Source organism: Colias philodice, chromosome 3 (genome assembly GCF_061535455.1).
Source record: "Colias philodice isolate Cphi_HAF_F1 chromosome 3, ilColPhil1 Martin Lab GWU primary, whole genome shotgun sequence".
Classification (NCBI taxonomy): Eukaryota; Metazoa; Arthropoda; class Insecta; order Lepidoptera; family Pieridae; genus Colias; species Colias philodice.
Window position 1 is genome coordinate 4,003,556 of NC_143088.1, and position 17,026 is coordinate 4,020,581.

General features: G+C 31.6%; 1 protein-coding gene across 1 annotated transcript; it reads left to right on the forward strand.

Moving 5' to 3' along the window:
- Nucleotides 1–10,822: 10,822 nt before the first annotated feature.
- Nucleotides 10,823–16,547, forward strand: LOC149489528 (uncharacterized). Its single transcript, XM_089714106.1, has 2 exons — nt 10,823–10,888; nt 13,839–16,547. The coding sequence occupies exon 2, from the start codon at nt 13,860–13,862 to the stop codon at nt 15,696–15,698; it is 1,839 nt and encodes a 612-aa protein (XP_089570232.1). The 5' UTR covers nt 10,823–10,888; nt 13,839–13,859; the 3' UTR covers nt 15,699–16,547.
- Nucleotides 16,548–17,026: the final 479 nt, after the last annotated feature.

Genomic DNA, 17,026 nt, shown 5'->3' on the forward strand with positions numbered 1-17,026 from the left:
TATTAACATTACTGCGAAGCTGCAAATCTTTTTTTAAAATAATTTATTTTAAATTAAAGTCACTAATTTAAAAACAATAAAGACTCAATAAGAACTTCACCGAAAAATTTATGGTAGATCATATTCATTTATATATTTTGTAAGTATCTTCACAAAGGTAAATTATGCATGTATCAATACGATGTTTCACATTGTAACATATATTCTATCTCATTCTTTCAATTCTTATACAACATTAGTGAAACAAAATCAAAATAAGATGTTCATTACTATTCAGTGCCGGGTAGGCTTGGCCCAAAGTAAATCCTTATTTATTATGATGGAATTCTTGATACCGGAACTTGTGTCTCTTGGGAAGAAACATAATGTTTTTGTGGTTGGGTGATAAGTGAATTTTTGTGTTCTTTACAGGTTATATTCGATGATGTAAAAACCGATACAGAATATTGTAAGACAAAAAAGATATATATAGATAAAAAGTTGAAGTTTGAGTTTTCTTTTTTTTATATCTTTTATATATCCACATTATTATGAATGAGGTAACGAAATTGTTCATTATTTCTTAATTTGTAGCAATATAGTCCGTCAATTCTAAAAAAGGAGGCGTAGCGAAGACGGAAAGTTTTTAATATAGGTACATTCAATCGAATTGAGGAAAGCTTTTTTTCTAAAAAGTAAATAACTCATCCGGTAAATTCCTCAGAAACAATTTGGAGAAAAACAACATGCTCCATTCTAATACACGAATGTTATTCTTCCTTTTGTTTTAGTTTTTTTTTCTTTTTGTTTCTTGCTACTAATGTTTTTCAATGATAAACTTTGGAAAGCATCTTGTACTTACCTATATGACGAACCATTTATCAAAAGGAATGCGTTCATTGACCCATTCCTATTTTCAAACAAAATAAGTAAAGAAACTCACAAGAAACATTTCGAGTCGTCTATTACCATAAAAACAACTCTGCGTTATGATAAATGGGGAAAGTTTTTGTGTCCACGTGAAAACTTTCCATTATTACCCATGAAATGAAAACGGCTTACAAGAAATTACTTTATATAAACAGATATAATTGAATCTATTCAAATATAAAGCTCCTTTTAAGACTCTGCAATATCTATTCCTTTAAAGATCTTATCCAATGTAATCATTGGATGAACTAATCCGATTTTATAAATCCTTTAACTTACATGAAGATTGAAGATACGGTATCATAAAAGGTATAAGTGATATTAATTTAGCTTACTTGAGCAGGCAATGGTATTAGTTTCAATAATTTTTATAAGTAAAAAAATTCAACAGTAAGCCAATAAATAATTGTACCTACTTCTATCGTTATCTTTGATAGACGTACAATTATTGACAGCTGGGAACAAAGTGAGAACAAACAAAACAAGTGGGTGAGAAGGAAAAGGGTTGTTTTCACTATTTTCCTCGTCATTTTTACGCTTACTATTACAATGAAAAACTTCCTCGTCTTCTATCATATACGTAAGATAATATCCGAATTGATTCAGCCTTTATTAATTTTTGTGCAACACATTTAGCGATTCACTTCTATTTATTTAAATCTTATGGATAGGAAAAACATATATACAGGGTGTAATCGTTAAGTGTGCACAGGCGATTTTTCCGTAAGTATTACAGATAACAAAAAACTTTAAACTGATATCGAAAGAACTTAACCTAATGAGTAAAATGGCCGTAATAAATTTTTTAAAATAAATCGAGAAATATCAAAAAAATTATCTTTAAACCCTCCCATACATAAAGTATGAAATATGAATATCCCATATACATTTAATATGAGAGATTTTAGCTTTCTTTTTCTTTTTTTCTTTTTTTGCTTTAATTACTTCGCAAATTTGAAGGACATTTTCCACGTTTTTCCGGAAATTTTCACGCATTTTCCGGATATTTCCCAGACATTTTCCGGGGATCTTCGAGGCATTTCCACGCATTTTCCGGGTATTTTCCAGATATTTTCCAGGCATTTGCCGGACATTTCCCTGACATAGCCTGTAAATGTCTGGAAAATGTCTTGAAAATCCCCGGGGAAATGCTCGGAAAATCCCCAGAAAATGCCTGGGAAATTCCCTGGAAAATGTCCGGTAAATATCCGGAAAATCCCCGGAAAATGCCTGAGAAATGTCCGGAAAATGTCTGGGAAATGCGTGGAAAATCCCCGGAAAATGCCAGGGAAATGTCCGGAAAATGTCTGGGTAACATCCGGAAAATCCCCGGGAAATGCTTGGAAAATCCCCGGAAAATACCCGGAAAATGCCTGGGAAATGCTCGGAAAATGTCTGGAAAATATCCGGAAAATGCGTGGAAATTTCCGTGGAAACCGTGGAAAATCCCTGAAAAATATCCGGTAAATGCGTGAAAATGTCCGGAAAATATCTGGAAAATGCTTGGAAAATCCCCGGAAAATGCCTGAGAAATGTCCGGAAAATGTCTGGGAAATGCGTGGAAAATCCCCGGAAGATGCCAGGGAAATGTCCGGAAAATGTCTGGGAAACATCCGGAAAATCTCCGGGAAATGCTCGGAAAATCCCCGGAAAATGCCTGGGAAATGTCTGGAAATGTCCGGAAAAAACGCGGAAAATGCCTGGAAAATCCCTGGAATATGCCTGGGTAATGCCTGGAAAATATCTGGAAAATATCCGGAAAATGCGTGAAAATGCCAGAAAAAAGCGTGGAAAATGCCCGGAAAATGCCCGGAAAATGCTCGGAAAATCCCCGGTAAATATCCGGAAAAAGCGTGAAACACGTGTCCACTTCATTGTGAAGTAATTAAAGCAGAAAACCAAAAAAGAAAAAGAAAGCTAAAATCTTTCATATTAAATGTATATGGGATATTCATATTTCATACAAGTAATGTATGGGAGGGTTTAAAGATAATTTTTTTGATATTTCTCGATTTATTTTTAAAAATTTTTTACGGCCATTTTACTCGTTAGGTTAAGTACTTTCGATATCAGTTTAAAGTTTTTTGTTATCTGTAATACTTACGGAAAAATCGCCTGTGCACACTTAACGATTACACCCTGTATATATAGGATAATTTATAACGCTAGTTAAAATACATAAGTCAAAATTTTGATATTAATTAATTTACATTTTAATCATAACTTTTAACCCTGATTGGCAAAACTTTGCAACAATTAATCAAAATTATTTTCTAACAAATGGGTTGCGAAGAAAAGCCCATTTTCCGTGTATAACGTTATATAATTAACCCGTGTGGAATAAGTTATAATTGATCATTTTAAATTGTTTATCAAATTTAGTTCCACTTCCAAGAAAATAGAGAATTAAAACGATTAGAAAAAGTTTCGATCTGCACATAATAAACAGGTGGCTAATCATTCTGCGAAATAATGAGACGACGACGAATATTGTCATAAGTGACTACTTAATTAATCTATTAATCAATCAATACGTGCGTGTGTATTTAGTTAATTAATTTGGACTATCTAAACAGTTCCGGCTAAAACCACTTACAAGGCCTAAATCAAGCTTATTCGATACAGTACTAGTATGTTTCGTTAATTAAGAACAACAGTGGCAGCACACAGTTCTCACGGTTAATACGAGACTTTTTGAAGCGAAACTTATTCAGGCGCGTTGAGTGTAAAATTTCATTCGCGTCATGGTTATGACCATGACGCCGTCACGTCATGGTGTAAGGCGACGCTTTTGGTCTTAAAACTTCAAACTTTGAATTGATCAACAATCCTGAAATTACTATAAATACCTTTTCTTATGTAGGTATTTACAGTAAGTAGGTAAGTTTGAGATTTTCTTCTTCCACTCTGAAGGACTTTTCAATTTAAAATATTATTATACGTATAAATATGTTAGGAACATTCAATTACCCATGTATGTAATATGTTTTTCTAAATTAAAATATGTATTGCCTTATCTTCTTCGTAATCTACAATAGGTAAATTTTCCGTTTACCTTATCTTTTTTCCACGAGACGCATGGGAAATATTGAAATAACATTAAATTTTCGTCTTTCTTCACGTAATAAATAATAGGTAATAATGTAGACCACAATATTTTATTTATATGTAAGCAAATTACATGGTACATGGTACAAGGTATATGTATATGAATATATTATCATGATTCATGAGATAAAGTCCTCATTAAAAAAAAATGTTTTGTTGACTTATTGATCTTCATAGCACTAATAAAGCATCAAATTGCTTTAAATATATATTTTAAATAAGGTGGTAAAAGGATTAATATAGTTTCATTCAACTCTATGATCTAGGCATTCGTTGTTTTCAATTCAATATTTACCTTTCACTAAAATAACATATTCCAAAATAAATACAATACTCCGTTTCGACAAACCATATACATTATTCACTTTTATTGTATTCTTAATGTTCCCGAGCATACAATATTTATAACTCCCAAGGCTCCAACACTGACGATCAAAATAAAAAACTATGTTACGCTTTGTTGTATGAACAATAACAAATTGGTGTTGGATGGGTGTAGAAAAACTACGGCAGCCATTGTCTCATTTCCAAGCTCTAGTTATAATAGTTAAACAATGAATTGATAAATTTAATACTTATAAAATGCCTGATAACGATCAAGTTTGAAATACCTCAGCTACGGTAGGCTTGAGTTGTATTAGTAATAAATATAAATTACTATTTCTTTGCACTATTTCTACTCCTTAGATAGACTGATAGCACTATATTTACATACCTATATGATTATATCTGTAGGTAAATTATATTATTCAATAGAAACAAATTCAACACGCCAACAAGCTACTCAAATTCAGTTTTTCCTTTTGTTTTCCCAATCACTTAGTTCCAATGTATATAGATACTAGATAGTCACTTTAACGCTGATTCGAATCTCTTCATCGCTAATCTATCAAAGTAAGAGTGGATCTTTGTATGTTACGGTAAACAACCTTTATACGTAAAGTCCCGCTTTTGTCGCGCCTCTATAATTAATTAGAAATGCCTTTGTGGGGGATTCAACTCAACTATTCGAGCTTTACCGAGTTCCCGAGATATTACAAGTTATGTTCAAGTGAATAACAAAATGAAATTCACGAAGGTACTGAGCCCTTAGCTTTACCGTATTTTATAAATGTTGGAAACAATAGTTTGAAGTGCACCCGTAAACTCATTTCTTTTCTATTAAATTTCTATTAGAATTGAATGTTTTATTACTTTCCATTTTAAGAAATAATGCAGACTATGAATTGAGAGGTCTTGAACGGACGACGACTAAACGTTATTGGCTCTTTTCTATAACACGTGTCAGCTGCAATATCAAAGTAAGAGTGGATCAAGGAGTTGTTGTTAAAAAGTTGCAGTCAAAAGAGCCTCAAATCGTGTCAATAGTATAAAACTAAGACTACTGCGCTTGTGACTGCGCTTTATCATTCACCAGTCTTGTGTAACAGTGGTGGGAACTACCGGAGTGGTTTTGTTTTCTAATAAATACCACTTTTTCAGCGTTTTACAACTCTGTAGCTTGTCGATATGAAGAAATTACAAGAAAATTCATTCCGATGAATAATTGCATAAAGATAGAGTTTTTAGTTAGAGCATAAAATGACGATGTTGTTGAAACTTAACTCGTTATAACTTAAATCGAAGCTATAATCGAAAAAATAAAGATATATAATTTTTAAATCTACATCAATCATATAGCAAATTCCATTATGATTCATGTAGATTCAAAAATTTTCTTCAGAATACATTTCAATGAATTAATAAAGGAATTGACTCCATACGATTATTGCGAATTCCGCTTTACACCTTCTTTGAATTACGAAATAAGCTATTATTTATTCAACAATAAACAGCTTTTACAGCTGCGACAATTCACATCGAGAATTTTTTTTCCTTGAATTGGTCGAAGAGTAACTTTTTACTTTTATCGGATCGCTTTTAGATAAAGCAGTCCATAATTAACTTTCATAAACTGTTATATTGTAGTAACTATCATTTTGTAATTGCTACTCCTTAAGGTTTTATTACATATCATTTGAAAAGAGCCTATTTCCTAGCAATTTTAGCCAATTGAGCATCCACTCACGCCGCGGTAAAGCTATTGCATAGCATGCCTTCAAGCCACACCTTCGCCGTGCCCGTTGGAGTGGGGAGCGTGAGGATTTTTCGTTACGGAATTTCTGGATTCGGTCCCCGCGCTCAAGGCCCGCGATAGAAGCTATGCAATAGCTTAATAGATTTACGGATTTGAATTTTCTTAGTAATAATCATTTATTTTTTAATAGATTAAAAAAGAAAGAAGTCAACTTAATCATCCATCATTTCATGGCATTATTATAATCAATATTTAAAGTTGTTATGAAATAAATAGGACATTGTTATCAATTCACCATTATCACATTATTATACTATGCATTTACATAAACTATAAATGTACCCAATTGTAATTGCACCTTCACCATAAAATGTTGTATCCTTATCATAATAATGTATGTTATCCTTATGGTTTTGCGGGTTGTCTGGCAGAAATCGCTTACAGCGATAAGACCGCCCTCTGTACATGTTTTAACTTTTATCGCTCTTCTGTTGTAATCCTGTATGTGTGTGCAATAAAGAATTTTTCATTCATTCATTCATTCAAATTTCAAACTATACATGGAATTTGATAAGTACATTTATGTAGTTGTTCAAATTCGTTGTTGTAATGGTAAATGTTTTATTTAAAGTAAAAAAAAGTAGTTCATTCGTCTCATAATCGTTAACCTGATAAAAATATTACAAAATTATTAAAAAAAGATCAATATAACTTAAATTAACGCTCTGTTAGAATTTTCCACGCATATAATTAATAAATAATGTGTTTTTTCTGATAAGAGAGAGAGAGAGGGTGTTTTTTCATAAGCTGTCCAAATTCACACGATTAAATATAGTTGATAAGATAACCATTTTTATAAATTCATTTATGATTCCGTGCATGATGTATATTGGAAAGGTTCTATGCTATTTTTTTTAATATACAGTACTAGGAAAGTAGGTTGGCTAGGAACAATATTGAAGCTATGTAACCTTGAAATAAAACTTAACAAGAATCGTAAATGGCACCTTGCAGTAAGTTTTCTGAAATCGGTGTAGTAGTAATGATCTATTCTTAAAGTTCGTAGTAGTTAGTAGTTGTAGTTTATGGTACTTAAGTGAAAAGGACGAAATATAAAAAAATGCCATACATTTTGAATATATTTTATATAGCTTGGTAAAAATAACGAAATCCATTAGGTCAACAGCACTTTTTTCTCAACAATTTGTACTAAGTATTGTTTCGCGTGTTTAATTATAATTGAATTGACTTACCTTGTTCGTGAGGTGCTGGTACTCGCACCCGACCGTCATCGACTCGTCTCTCCATCTCAATCGATACACATACACGCTTTTTACATTATGTGTTTTAATTAAACTATTTTAATATTTGTTTATTAAGAAAATGTGTTAATTCCGCTTGAATTATTAGACTATACTGTTTTTTTGCAAGAAAAATATGTATTTTAATTAAACAATTTACTTTTTTTCATTCAATAAAAGTAGAAAATTTAAACATCATTATTTTTATCTCATCATTAGTTTTATATCAAAAATCATTATATCTGAGTTGCATTTATGTTTTATCATTTACATAATAAAACTTTCTTTCATCCTTGCTTCAATGTATTGTATACGATAAACGGCATACGTTCATAATAAAGCACCGTAGAGAATGCTACAAAATCGTAGCACTTGCTACGCGCACGCTACAGGTTTATGTAAGGACTTTTGCCACGTAAAAAATATTGTATATGAGAAGAACAAGCATAGAAACAAAGTAATCAAGTTTATAAAATCCAATCTCTGCTTTAAAGTAAAGTCACGTAAAATAATAACTTATTTCTAGATACATAAAGCGACATGGTATATTTTGTTTATGAATTAATAAATCAGATTTTTTTCATACATATTACACTAGTCACTATTCATGTTTTACTCATTTGAGTTTAATAACAGTGTAATGAAATAATATATTTGATAAACTTTTACGATTCTTAATACCAAAAAGGAACAACGACGAAAACAATAAAATAAATATCATCTATACAAAATATAAATTATACGTACTGACTTTCAATGTGCTATTTAATTTAACTCACTTAACTGCTGAAAATTTTATCAAGGCAGAGCTTTTCACTCAACGAATTTTTAAAGTTTACCGCCCTTTTCACGATACAACTTAATTTTTAATTAAAAACTTTATATAAATTCACTAAAAAATGCAAATATTTTGCTCAAAATGTATGATGCGAGTATTTTTTAATACTCTAAGTTTTTGTTTATTGTGATTTATTTTAGGGTCTCCGTTACGGTGAGCAGAAAGCACGCTCGCTCGGTTAGCGGCTTCAAGCGCGACTGACCGTGGATTCTCAGTTCCCACTTGGTCACAGTAAACCTTATATAAGACCTAAGCCATTTCGGATTTAAACATCTCAAATGTATATTCTATTTATGTAAGTGCACAATCGAAACTATAAATCTACAAGAGAGATGTTTTATGTTTAATTTTTTCATTATCTATTCGTCGCGCTATGTTCGATTTTCCTTTGTTTGGTGGAAATCGAACGCATTAGCATATTTTTATTTAATGATAACAATGCTAAGTTTCATTGTAGGCATTGAGAGGATTTTAAAGAACGTTTTATGAAAATGACAAATAATTCTAATTTGTTTCTATACTAGATAATCAAACGAATATTAAAATGATTATATTCTGCCCTAACAGCCCTAATAGTATACTCTGTTTATTATTTATTTAATATAAGAAATATTATTTGTTGATTGCATTATAGAATTCTATTTAATTTTATGAAAATTTTTATACTGATTCTCATTCTGTATTAAATTTTTTTACAATAATAACTGAATTTATTTCAATGTAAATATTACATCAATACTGTATTATGCATCATATATTTATGTTTCAACAGATATTTTCGTTTTATGATGATGATTACCGTCTCCCCTGGTTACATAAAGTATAAGTGGCAAAATTTCCCAAATACTTCGTATAACTTATAATTATAATTGACTAACGAAAACACCTGACTGCTTTGTAATATAATATAAACATGGAAATAGAGATAACTATAAATATTTATTCCATTCCGTTTATTTCTATTTCGTTTTGTCTTTTTTTTCCACAACGCCATCTAGAACTTACCAACAAAGCTTCTTGTACTACTCTCTTTGATAAATGTGAATAAGTCCTGACTAGCCTGTCTGATAAAGCAATGTAATGTTTTAATTCTATTACATACAAGAAATTGGTAAACCATATTTAAAACTGGCTCACCAACTGCGGCTTCGTCCTCGTAGCCAAAGGAAATTCCCATGGGAATGGAATGTTTCACCACGCTAAAACTAGCCCTATGTGACTCTCTAACCTAAATAATATCTCCTAACACAAAATCGTATTATAAAATCGTTCCGTTGCGGCATGAAAAAAAAGACAAACAAACTAATAATTTATTATAATATTAAAATCAATAAAATTAATAGCAAGGATATCTTGCATAGATAATGATATTAGTTACCCTGGAAATGTATTTCGTGAAAATATAAAAAAAAAATACTGTACTATTTACTTCGATCATCACGATTAAACAATTGTTTACAACTGCACAGAACATAGGCCTTTCAATAGTTGATGCAAGGGTCATTTCAATAGTTAGTACCATTCTAACTATCTACTTTATTAATTACAGTAGGAATGAACAACTATCTGCAACTACACCGAAAATGATTAATGTATTTTCTAAAAGAGTAAAGTACACTTTTTTGTTTTTCACATAAATAACTAGGTAATTAAGTTACTCGCCTCAAGACTTCGCCTAAGTTCCTCGATATTATGAGTTTGAGGATGAACGTCTATTTTATTATTTTCGTATATCTTCGGAAAAAACAACATTTCATTCAAAATATATGTTTTATACGAACGAAAACGGTCCCTTTTATCAAAAAATGGAAGCCTCTATTTTAAAAGCAAGATAAACATGGTACATATTGCCAAAAATATGTTTACACATGCACAAAGTCTGGGGAGAAACTGAAAATAGTTACAACACTCATAAATTAGAGACAATTCTGTTCCTATGACATAGCTCTACATATCGTTATAAAACGATTTAAATAACAAGCGTGAACAGAAAATTCAATAACAGAAAAATTGAACAATAAACATATAAAGAGCAACAGCTCTAAGGCAAAGTGTATTTATAAATAACTAGAGGTCCGCCCTGGCTTCGCCCGTGGTACATATTTCGCAATAAAAGGTAGCCTATGTCCTTTCTCGGGTATCAAAATACCCGAGATAGGACATACCAAATTTCATGCAAATTGGTTCAGTAGTTTAGGCGTGATTGAGTAACAGACAGACAGACAGAGTTACTTTCGCATTTATAATATTAGTATGGATATCTTGTCTAGGAACACCTGAAATTGTTTATGGTTACAAGTTTTCATGCAACCATAAATAATTTCAGGTAACAGAAAATAGAAATGCAGCTGACAGAAATGTAAGAAAATACAAATTCTAGTAAGGTTGAAAGGTTTTTAAAATATTTTCTTTTTTTGAACTCAGATTTAAATTATGTAGCCTTTTATTAGATACCTAAAATGTATTGAATGAAAATATTATAATTAATATAAGTAATATCTATTGCAGAAATTTCCCGAATGTGTGCAAATTTCGTCCTTGGAGTTGCAACCCCAGCCCCTGTGGACGATCAATATCAGTCACAACACAAAGTGAGCGGCGCTGGTCGGTACTGTCTCCCGGCGGGAGCGAATTCACTGACATCTCTACTTTGTTGTGAGTATTTTCTCACCTAATTATATTATATTTATTTCATGTTTATGACAATCTTTACAATTCAAACCCGTAGTGAACGTGAAATTTACGTATTTTTACGTTTTTTTTTTTTTTAATTTTTATCTTTCATTTAATTTATCATCATCAATACATATAATAAAATTCTAGAAAAGTGGTGTCTGTACAATGAAAATATGTAAAAAAAAATTAGCAGGGGTTATTACTAAATCGATCCCAAACCCAAAACTGTTGTTAAAAAAATTTTTGTCTGTTTGTCTGTTTGTCGGTTTGTCTGTTTGTCTGTTTGTCTGTATGTTTGAACACGCTAATCTCAGAAACGGCTTATCCGATTTAGATGCGGTTTTCACTAATATATTGTGGTGAGCTTCATTTAACATTTAGTGTTTATTTCATGTCAATCGGTTCATAAATAAAAAAGTTATGACCATTTAAGTAATCACAGCGAACATTTGCTAAGGCATTCTATACATGAATTACTTTATTACGTAAATTATACGCTAAAGTTATTCCTTGACATGTCCAGATGATCATATCGAAAGTCCCCAAGCGTGGGGGGGGGGTTATGCTGAGGGGGTAGTAGGGGGGGTCAAAGGACCTTTATTTAGATTTTTGCTCATAAGTCTAAAACCTGCACAAATAGCATTATGGTTACTTCTAGGTAAATTTTCTATATAAAAGGTCTTTGAAATTATGTCGTAGGTATTATATTTTTAACCCCCGACGCAAAAAGAGGGGTGTTATGACCGCTATGTGTGTATTGCGTGTCTGTCTGTGCCACCGTAGCTCGCTAACGGGTAATACGAATTAGATGCGTTTTTTTGTTACATTAGTTGTTTATTATATTATATAGGGGTGAAAAAAACGAATGTTAGTTGTTAATGCAGGTTATACCCAAGTGATATATCAAATGAAAATAGACGACATGTCAGAAACAATTAGTCAAATTTTATCAAAATCGGTTCATCCATTTATTTGATATAGGGGTAAAAGTGGGAATAAATAAATGAATTTTATCAAATATACTCAAGTGACGTATCTAATGAAAGACATGACGTGTAAAGTACAATAAGACATATTTTATCAAAATTGGTTCATCCATTTATTGGATAAAAGTGGCAATAAAAGTTGTCAAATATACCTAAGTGGCATATCAAATGAAAGGGCATGACCTGACGTGAGAAGTATAATGAGGCATATTTAATCAAAATCGGTTCATCCAATAATTATATGTAGGGCAAAAGTGGGAATGAGAAAAACGAATGCTGTCTGTTATACCCAAGTGATATATCAAATGAAAAAAGACGACCTGTCAGAAACAATTAAGTAGTCCAATGTTATCAAAATCGGTTCATCCTTTTTTTTAATATAGGGGTAAAAGTGGGAATAAATAAATAAATTTTATCCAATATACTCAACTGACTTATCTAATGAAAGACATGACGTGTAAAGTACAATAAAACATATTTTATCAAAATTGGTTCATCCATTTATTGGATATACTAGGTATAAAAGTGGGAATAAAAGTTGTCAAATAATATACCCAAGTGGCATATCAAATGAAAGGGCATGACCTGACGTGAGAAGTATGATGAGGCATATTTAATCAAAATCGGTTCATTCATTTATTGATTTATAGCGGTAAAAGTGGGAATGAATAATCGAATGTGGTCAAATAATATAATCAAGCGGCATATCAAATGACGTGTGAATTACAATTAGTCATGTTTTATCAAAATTGGTTAATCTGTTTATTACATATAGGGCACCTTAGGGGTGATAGTGGGGATAAATAATCCAAATGGAGTACCAAACGAAAGGATATGACATGTACATAATATATAGGTATGATTAGACATGGTTTAGATCAAAATCGGTTCTGCCATTTACTAGGGGTGAAAGGGAAAAGTTGAAAGTCTGTGAAAGTAGAAGGAATATGGGAGCGGGAGAATAACCACATCCTGGAAATTTTGAACTCTTCTGTACCTAAGTTTTATAGCTCAGTTTAGTAATAAATTTTACTAACAGTTCTTTTGTGTTATTATTTATTTTATTTCTTAACTTTATAATAATGTGTAAGTACTTATAATTTAGTTGTATATGATAGTACGTGTTTCAAGACGTGTTTACTCAATAATTGTGTGTTAAGTAGTAACTACTATGCAGTCACTATTCCACGCGGACGAAGTCGCGGGCACAGCTAGTATGAAATAAAATTAGAATTAACAATTCAAAATGAATTAAAGCGATTGATGAATAACATTCAAATAATGGTAAAAAAATGTAGAGGTATGTTTGAGCGCGCTTCACTTCGAAGCAACCTGTCGCATTAGAACCCTTATGAGTCTGGATAATATAGAAATTCTTGTAACTACAAATAATATAAGTATGTTTTGATTAGCGTCTATATACACATGCATGCTTATATAAAGAAAAAAATATGAAACATTGTCCATCTCTTTCAGCTATTGTTTCCGCAAAATATGATTGATAGGTGTGACTCCATAGTCCTCTATTATAGGTATAGTAGCTTTCCACCCATGGCTTCGCCCGCGTTGTTTAAGGAAATTCTCATGGCAATGCCATGTTGCAACGCTCGCGCTGTAAAAATTTGCATATGCAACTCTAAAATCTGTGTACAATGTCCAGACAAAGAGATCATATTATAGCATTCTTCCGTTGCGATATGGAGAAAGACAACAAACAGATACACCTTCGCATTTAAAATATTAGGAAGAATTAATAAAATAGGTCACGATAGAGTACGTACTCATTTTATAGATAATTTTAATTTTGTAGAATGATAAAGGCTATCATATTTCAATTGAAGCTTTTTAAAGAAAATTAATGAGTAGGTACTGCGTCCAAAACGTGGCAGGATTAAAACTAGTTAATATACATTGTATGTTAACATTATGTTTTAATTTTCCAGGTCCAGGAGAATTACATCAAAATGGCATCCAAGCGAAGTAATAGCACTGCAATTAAAGGCAACGCGTCGAAAAGAGCTCGGTCATCACGAGATGATATCCAAATTAATCAACAACTAGCAGAAAAGGACAAATCGGAAACTGAAAATGGACAGTGTTCTTCAATAGCTTCTGAAACTGCAAGTGATTCTAACAGTATCGAAGGAAGTGAATATAACACCGATGCTATTATTTGCAACACATCTAATGAAGAACCTAATCATGACTCTGCAGAATTGAATTTAGAACAATCAAAAACATTGATGTCTGAAAAACAAGAGGGAACAAAACAAATATTAGAAAATCATGATCTCTTTAAATACACCACTGATTTACAAAACAATTCATGTGATATAATATCAAACTTACCTTCTGAACTAGTATCAGAACAAAAACGAGCAGACGAAAACAATGAAGATCGTGGAAAAGATTTCAATGCTAACAATGTCGGATCTTCCCTTATGAATAGTTGCACTGATGGTTCTGTCAATTCAAACATCGTGATAGCAAGTACAAGTAACACAATATTATACCCAGAGGAAGTAACGATGCCAAAAGAGACAAAAACTTCATTCAATTCAGATAGTACTAAACTTGAAACGGGCATCCAACTTAATAGTTATTTGATGCAACAGGAAGAAAATGTTTCGACTCAAGCTGAAGTTAATTCAAATTCTATGACAAACACCGACACAGTTAGCCTATCAAAAAATGATGAAGGCAATGAAAGTAGCCAATGTATGGAAAATGTATTAATTATGAAATTGCAGGAACGCAAAGATTCGGAATATTGGTCTCCAAGCAAATTTGAAAGTGGCATAAACGCTTTAAGAAAATTGTTCACTTCGGATGACGATATAGAAATAAATGAAAACTCAATAGACGTACAAAAACCATCAGATACTAATAATAATGATACAGATATAGGCCAATCAAATGTGTCAGAAACTGAATCAAATAATCCAATATCCAACTCTGATAATTTAGAAATATTTGATGATCGATCGGAAACATTTGAAACTAATATTGACGATATTATGAATGATTCTGAAATATGGTCAGTTGAAGATTCTCCAAGATTCGACTTTTATTTAGATGGGGTAAACCATACTTCCTTGGATAATGAAGAAGATGATGAAGATGAAGACGGAGACGAAGAAAATGACGAAGATGAATATGATGAAGATGAGTATGCAGAAGAAGAATATGAAACAGGTTCTAATGCAACAGAAGAATTAACTGAAGATTCTGATGACAGCGACAACGAATCACAACATAGTGAACCGGGAAAGCTGACGAGAATAAAATCAAAAGTCATTGAAATGTATAAAGTAGACGTTAAGGCTGAAGAAACGCCTGATAAGAAAATTCATGAAAACCTTACAGTTGAAAGAACTTTTCACAGTATCGAAAATGCAGCTAAATTGCGAAAACTGCGAAGAATTCTTGAAAATAATTCAATTCCACGACCTCTTGAACGAGGAGCAAGTAAATTTAATATGGTTCTAGGAGAAATACCTGATATAATAGAAGTATTAAGAGCATATCCGGATTCATCACATCACGCTCATGTTCGTTTTATTAACCCGGAGCAAGAAAACTGTCAGAGTACGGTTGGCGATGTGTATATCAGGAATGAACCAAGAAAAGTTCTTAGCGACTGCTCTATTTGCTTGCTTACTTTTTGCGGATATCCAGTTTCCACCTTTTGTGGCCATGTTTTTTGTGAAAATTGTCTTGAAAGAACATTAACATTTCACAAACAATGCCCTACCTGTAGAACACAATTGAGAAAACCTTATTATCACAAAATTTTCATATAAATGTTACATATTTCAAATAATGTATACTGCCCTTGCACAATTGTATTGATTGAATTCCTCTGTATGTTTAAATGGTTTTCTGTTCAACATAATTCGAAAAGACAAAAATAGCAAATTATTGTACTATGTAGACATTTACTTCATTACATATTGCAAAAATTTTATCAATTCTATGTCAAAGTGTTAAGGAAATATGTACAGAGCGTAGAGAGTAGGTATTTAGTAGGTTCTTAACGAATTTGATATAGGATATATTTTGATGTAAGATCAATATTATTAAATACTATAAAGTGCTAAATTTATAGGTGTATATAGTTAAGTATTGTAAAATTTTATAAAATTTATAAATATAATACCTAGTTAAATAAGGAGTAGGCTTAAACAATAATGTAATAATATGTTACCATTAAAACCCATTTTCCGTTGGAACAGGTTTTCCCTACTTAGAATTAATTTTAACTCAATGCCTTTGTTATAACTAATTCTAACTGGGAAAAACGCGTTAAAAACTAATACTATACCTAGGTCATTTACACTATAATTTAGTCATATCTTTTTGTGTCAATTACTTTTCATCATAATTATTATCAATATTATAGACCGTCTAGTTTATAACGCGTTTTCCCTTGTTAGAATTAGTTGAAACAAAGACCTAAAAAAAGTTACAGCTAGTGCTATGTAGGGAAAGCGTGTTCTGACAGAATACGGGTTTTACCTGTAACATGTTTATTTGAATGAAATAACACCATCTCACAATGAATCTCACAATGAATCTCACAATTACAAACTTTTTTAGAAAAAAATACTCTAAGTATTTGTGTAGATTAGGTTAAAATATACATTAAGTTGAAACAACACTGAAGTTTTATTTCAAATAAAATAGTATAGGTTCCTTTGTAATTGTTACGTACCTAACATCTATCAATAAAAGATTTACTAATTGTCAATAATATTAAGTATATTGAATATCCAGTTGAAAGCTTAGGTTGAAAGCCTTGTAGCCTTGTATCACTTTTTATACAATAGGGTCAGGGAGGAAACAGTGACTCGGATTTTTTCGATACGCTCAAAAATATAGTAAATAATATATAATCAAAGTGATTTTTTTAGATCTTGAAGTCAGGTTACTACATTTCACTTTTGTGTCATTATATTTTCATTACACTTTAAATTAATTAAACTAAAAAATAAAATATAAAAAAATAGATTTGAGTCACTGTGTACCGGTGGATGTATACAGTGACTCAATAGTGTAGTACACAGTGACTCTAATAGTATACAGTGGCTCAGCTACTAGTGGTCCGCCCCGGCTTCGCCCGTGGTACCTA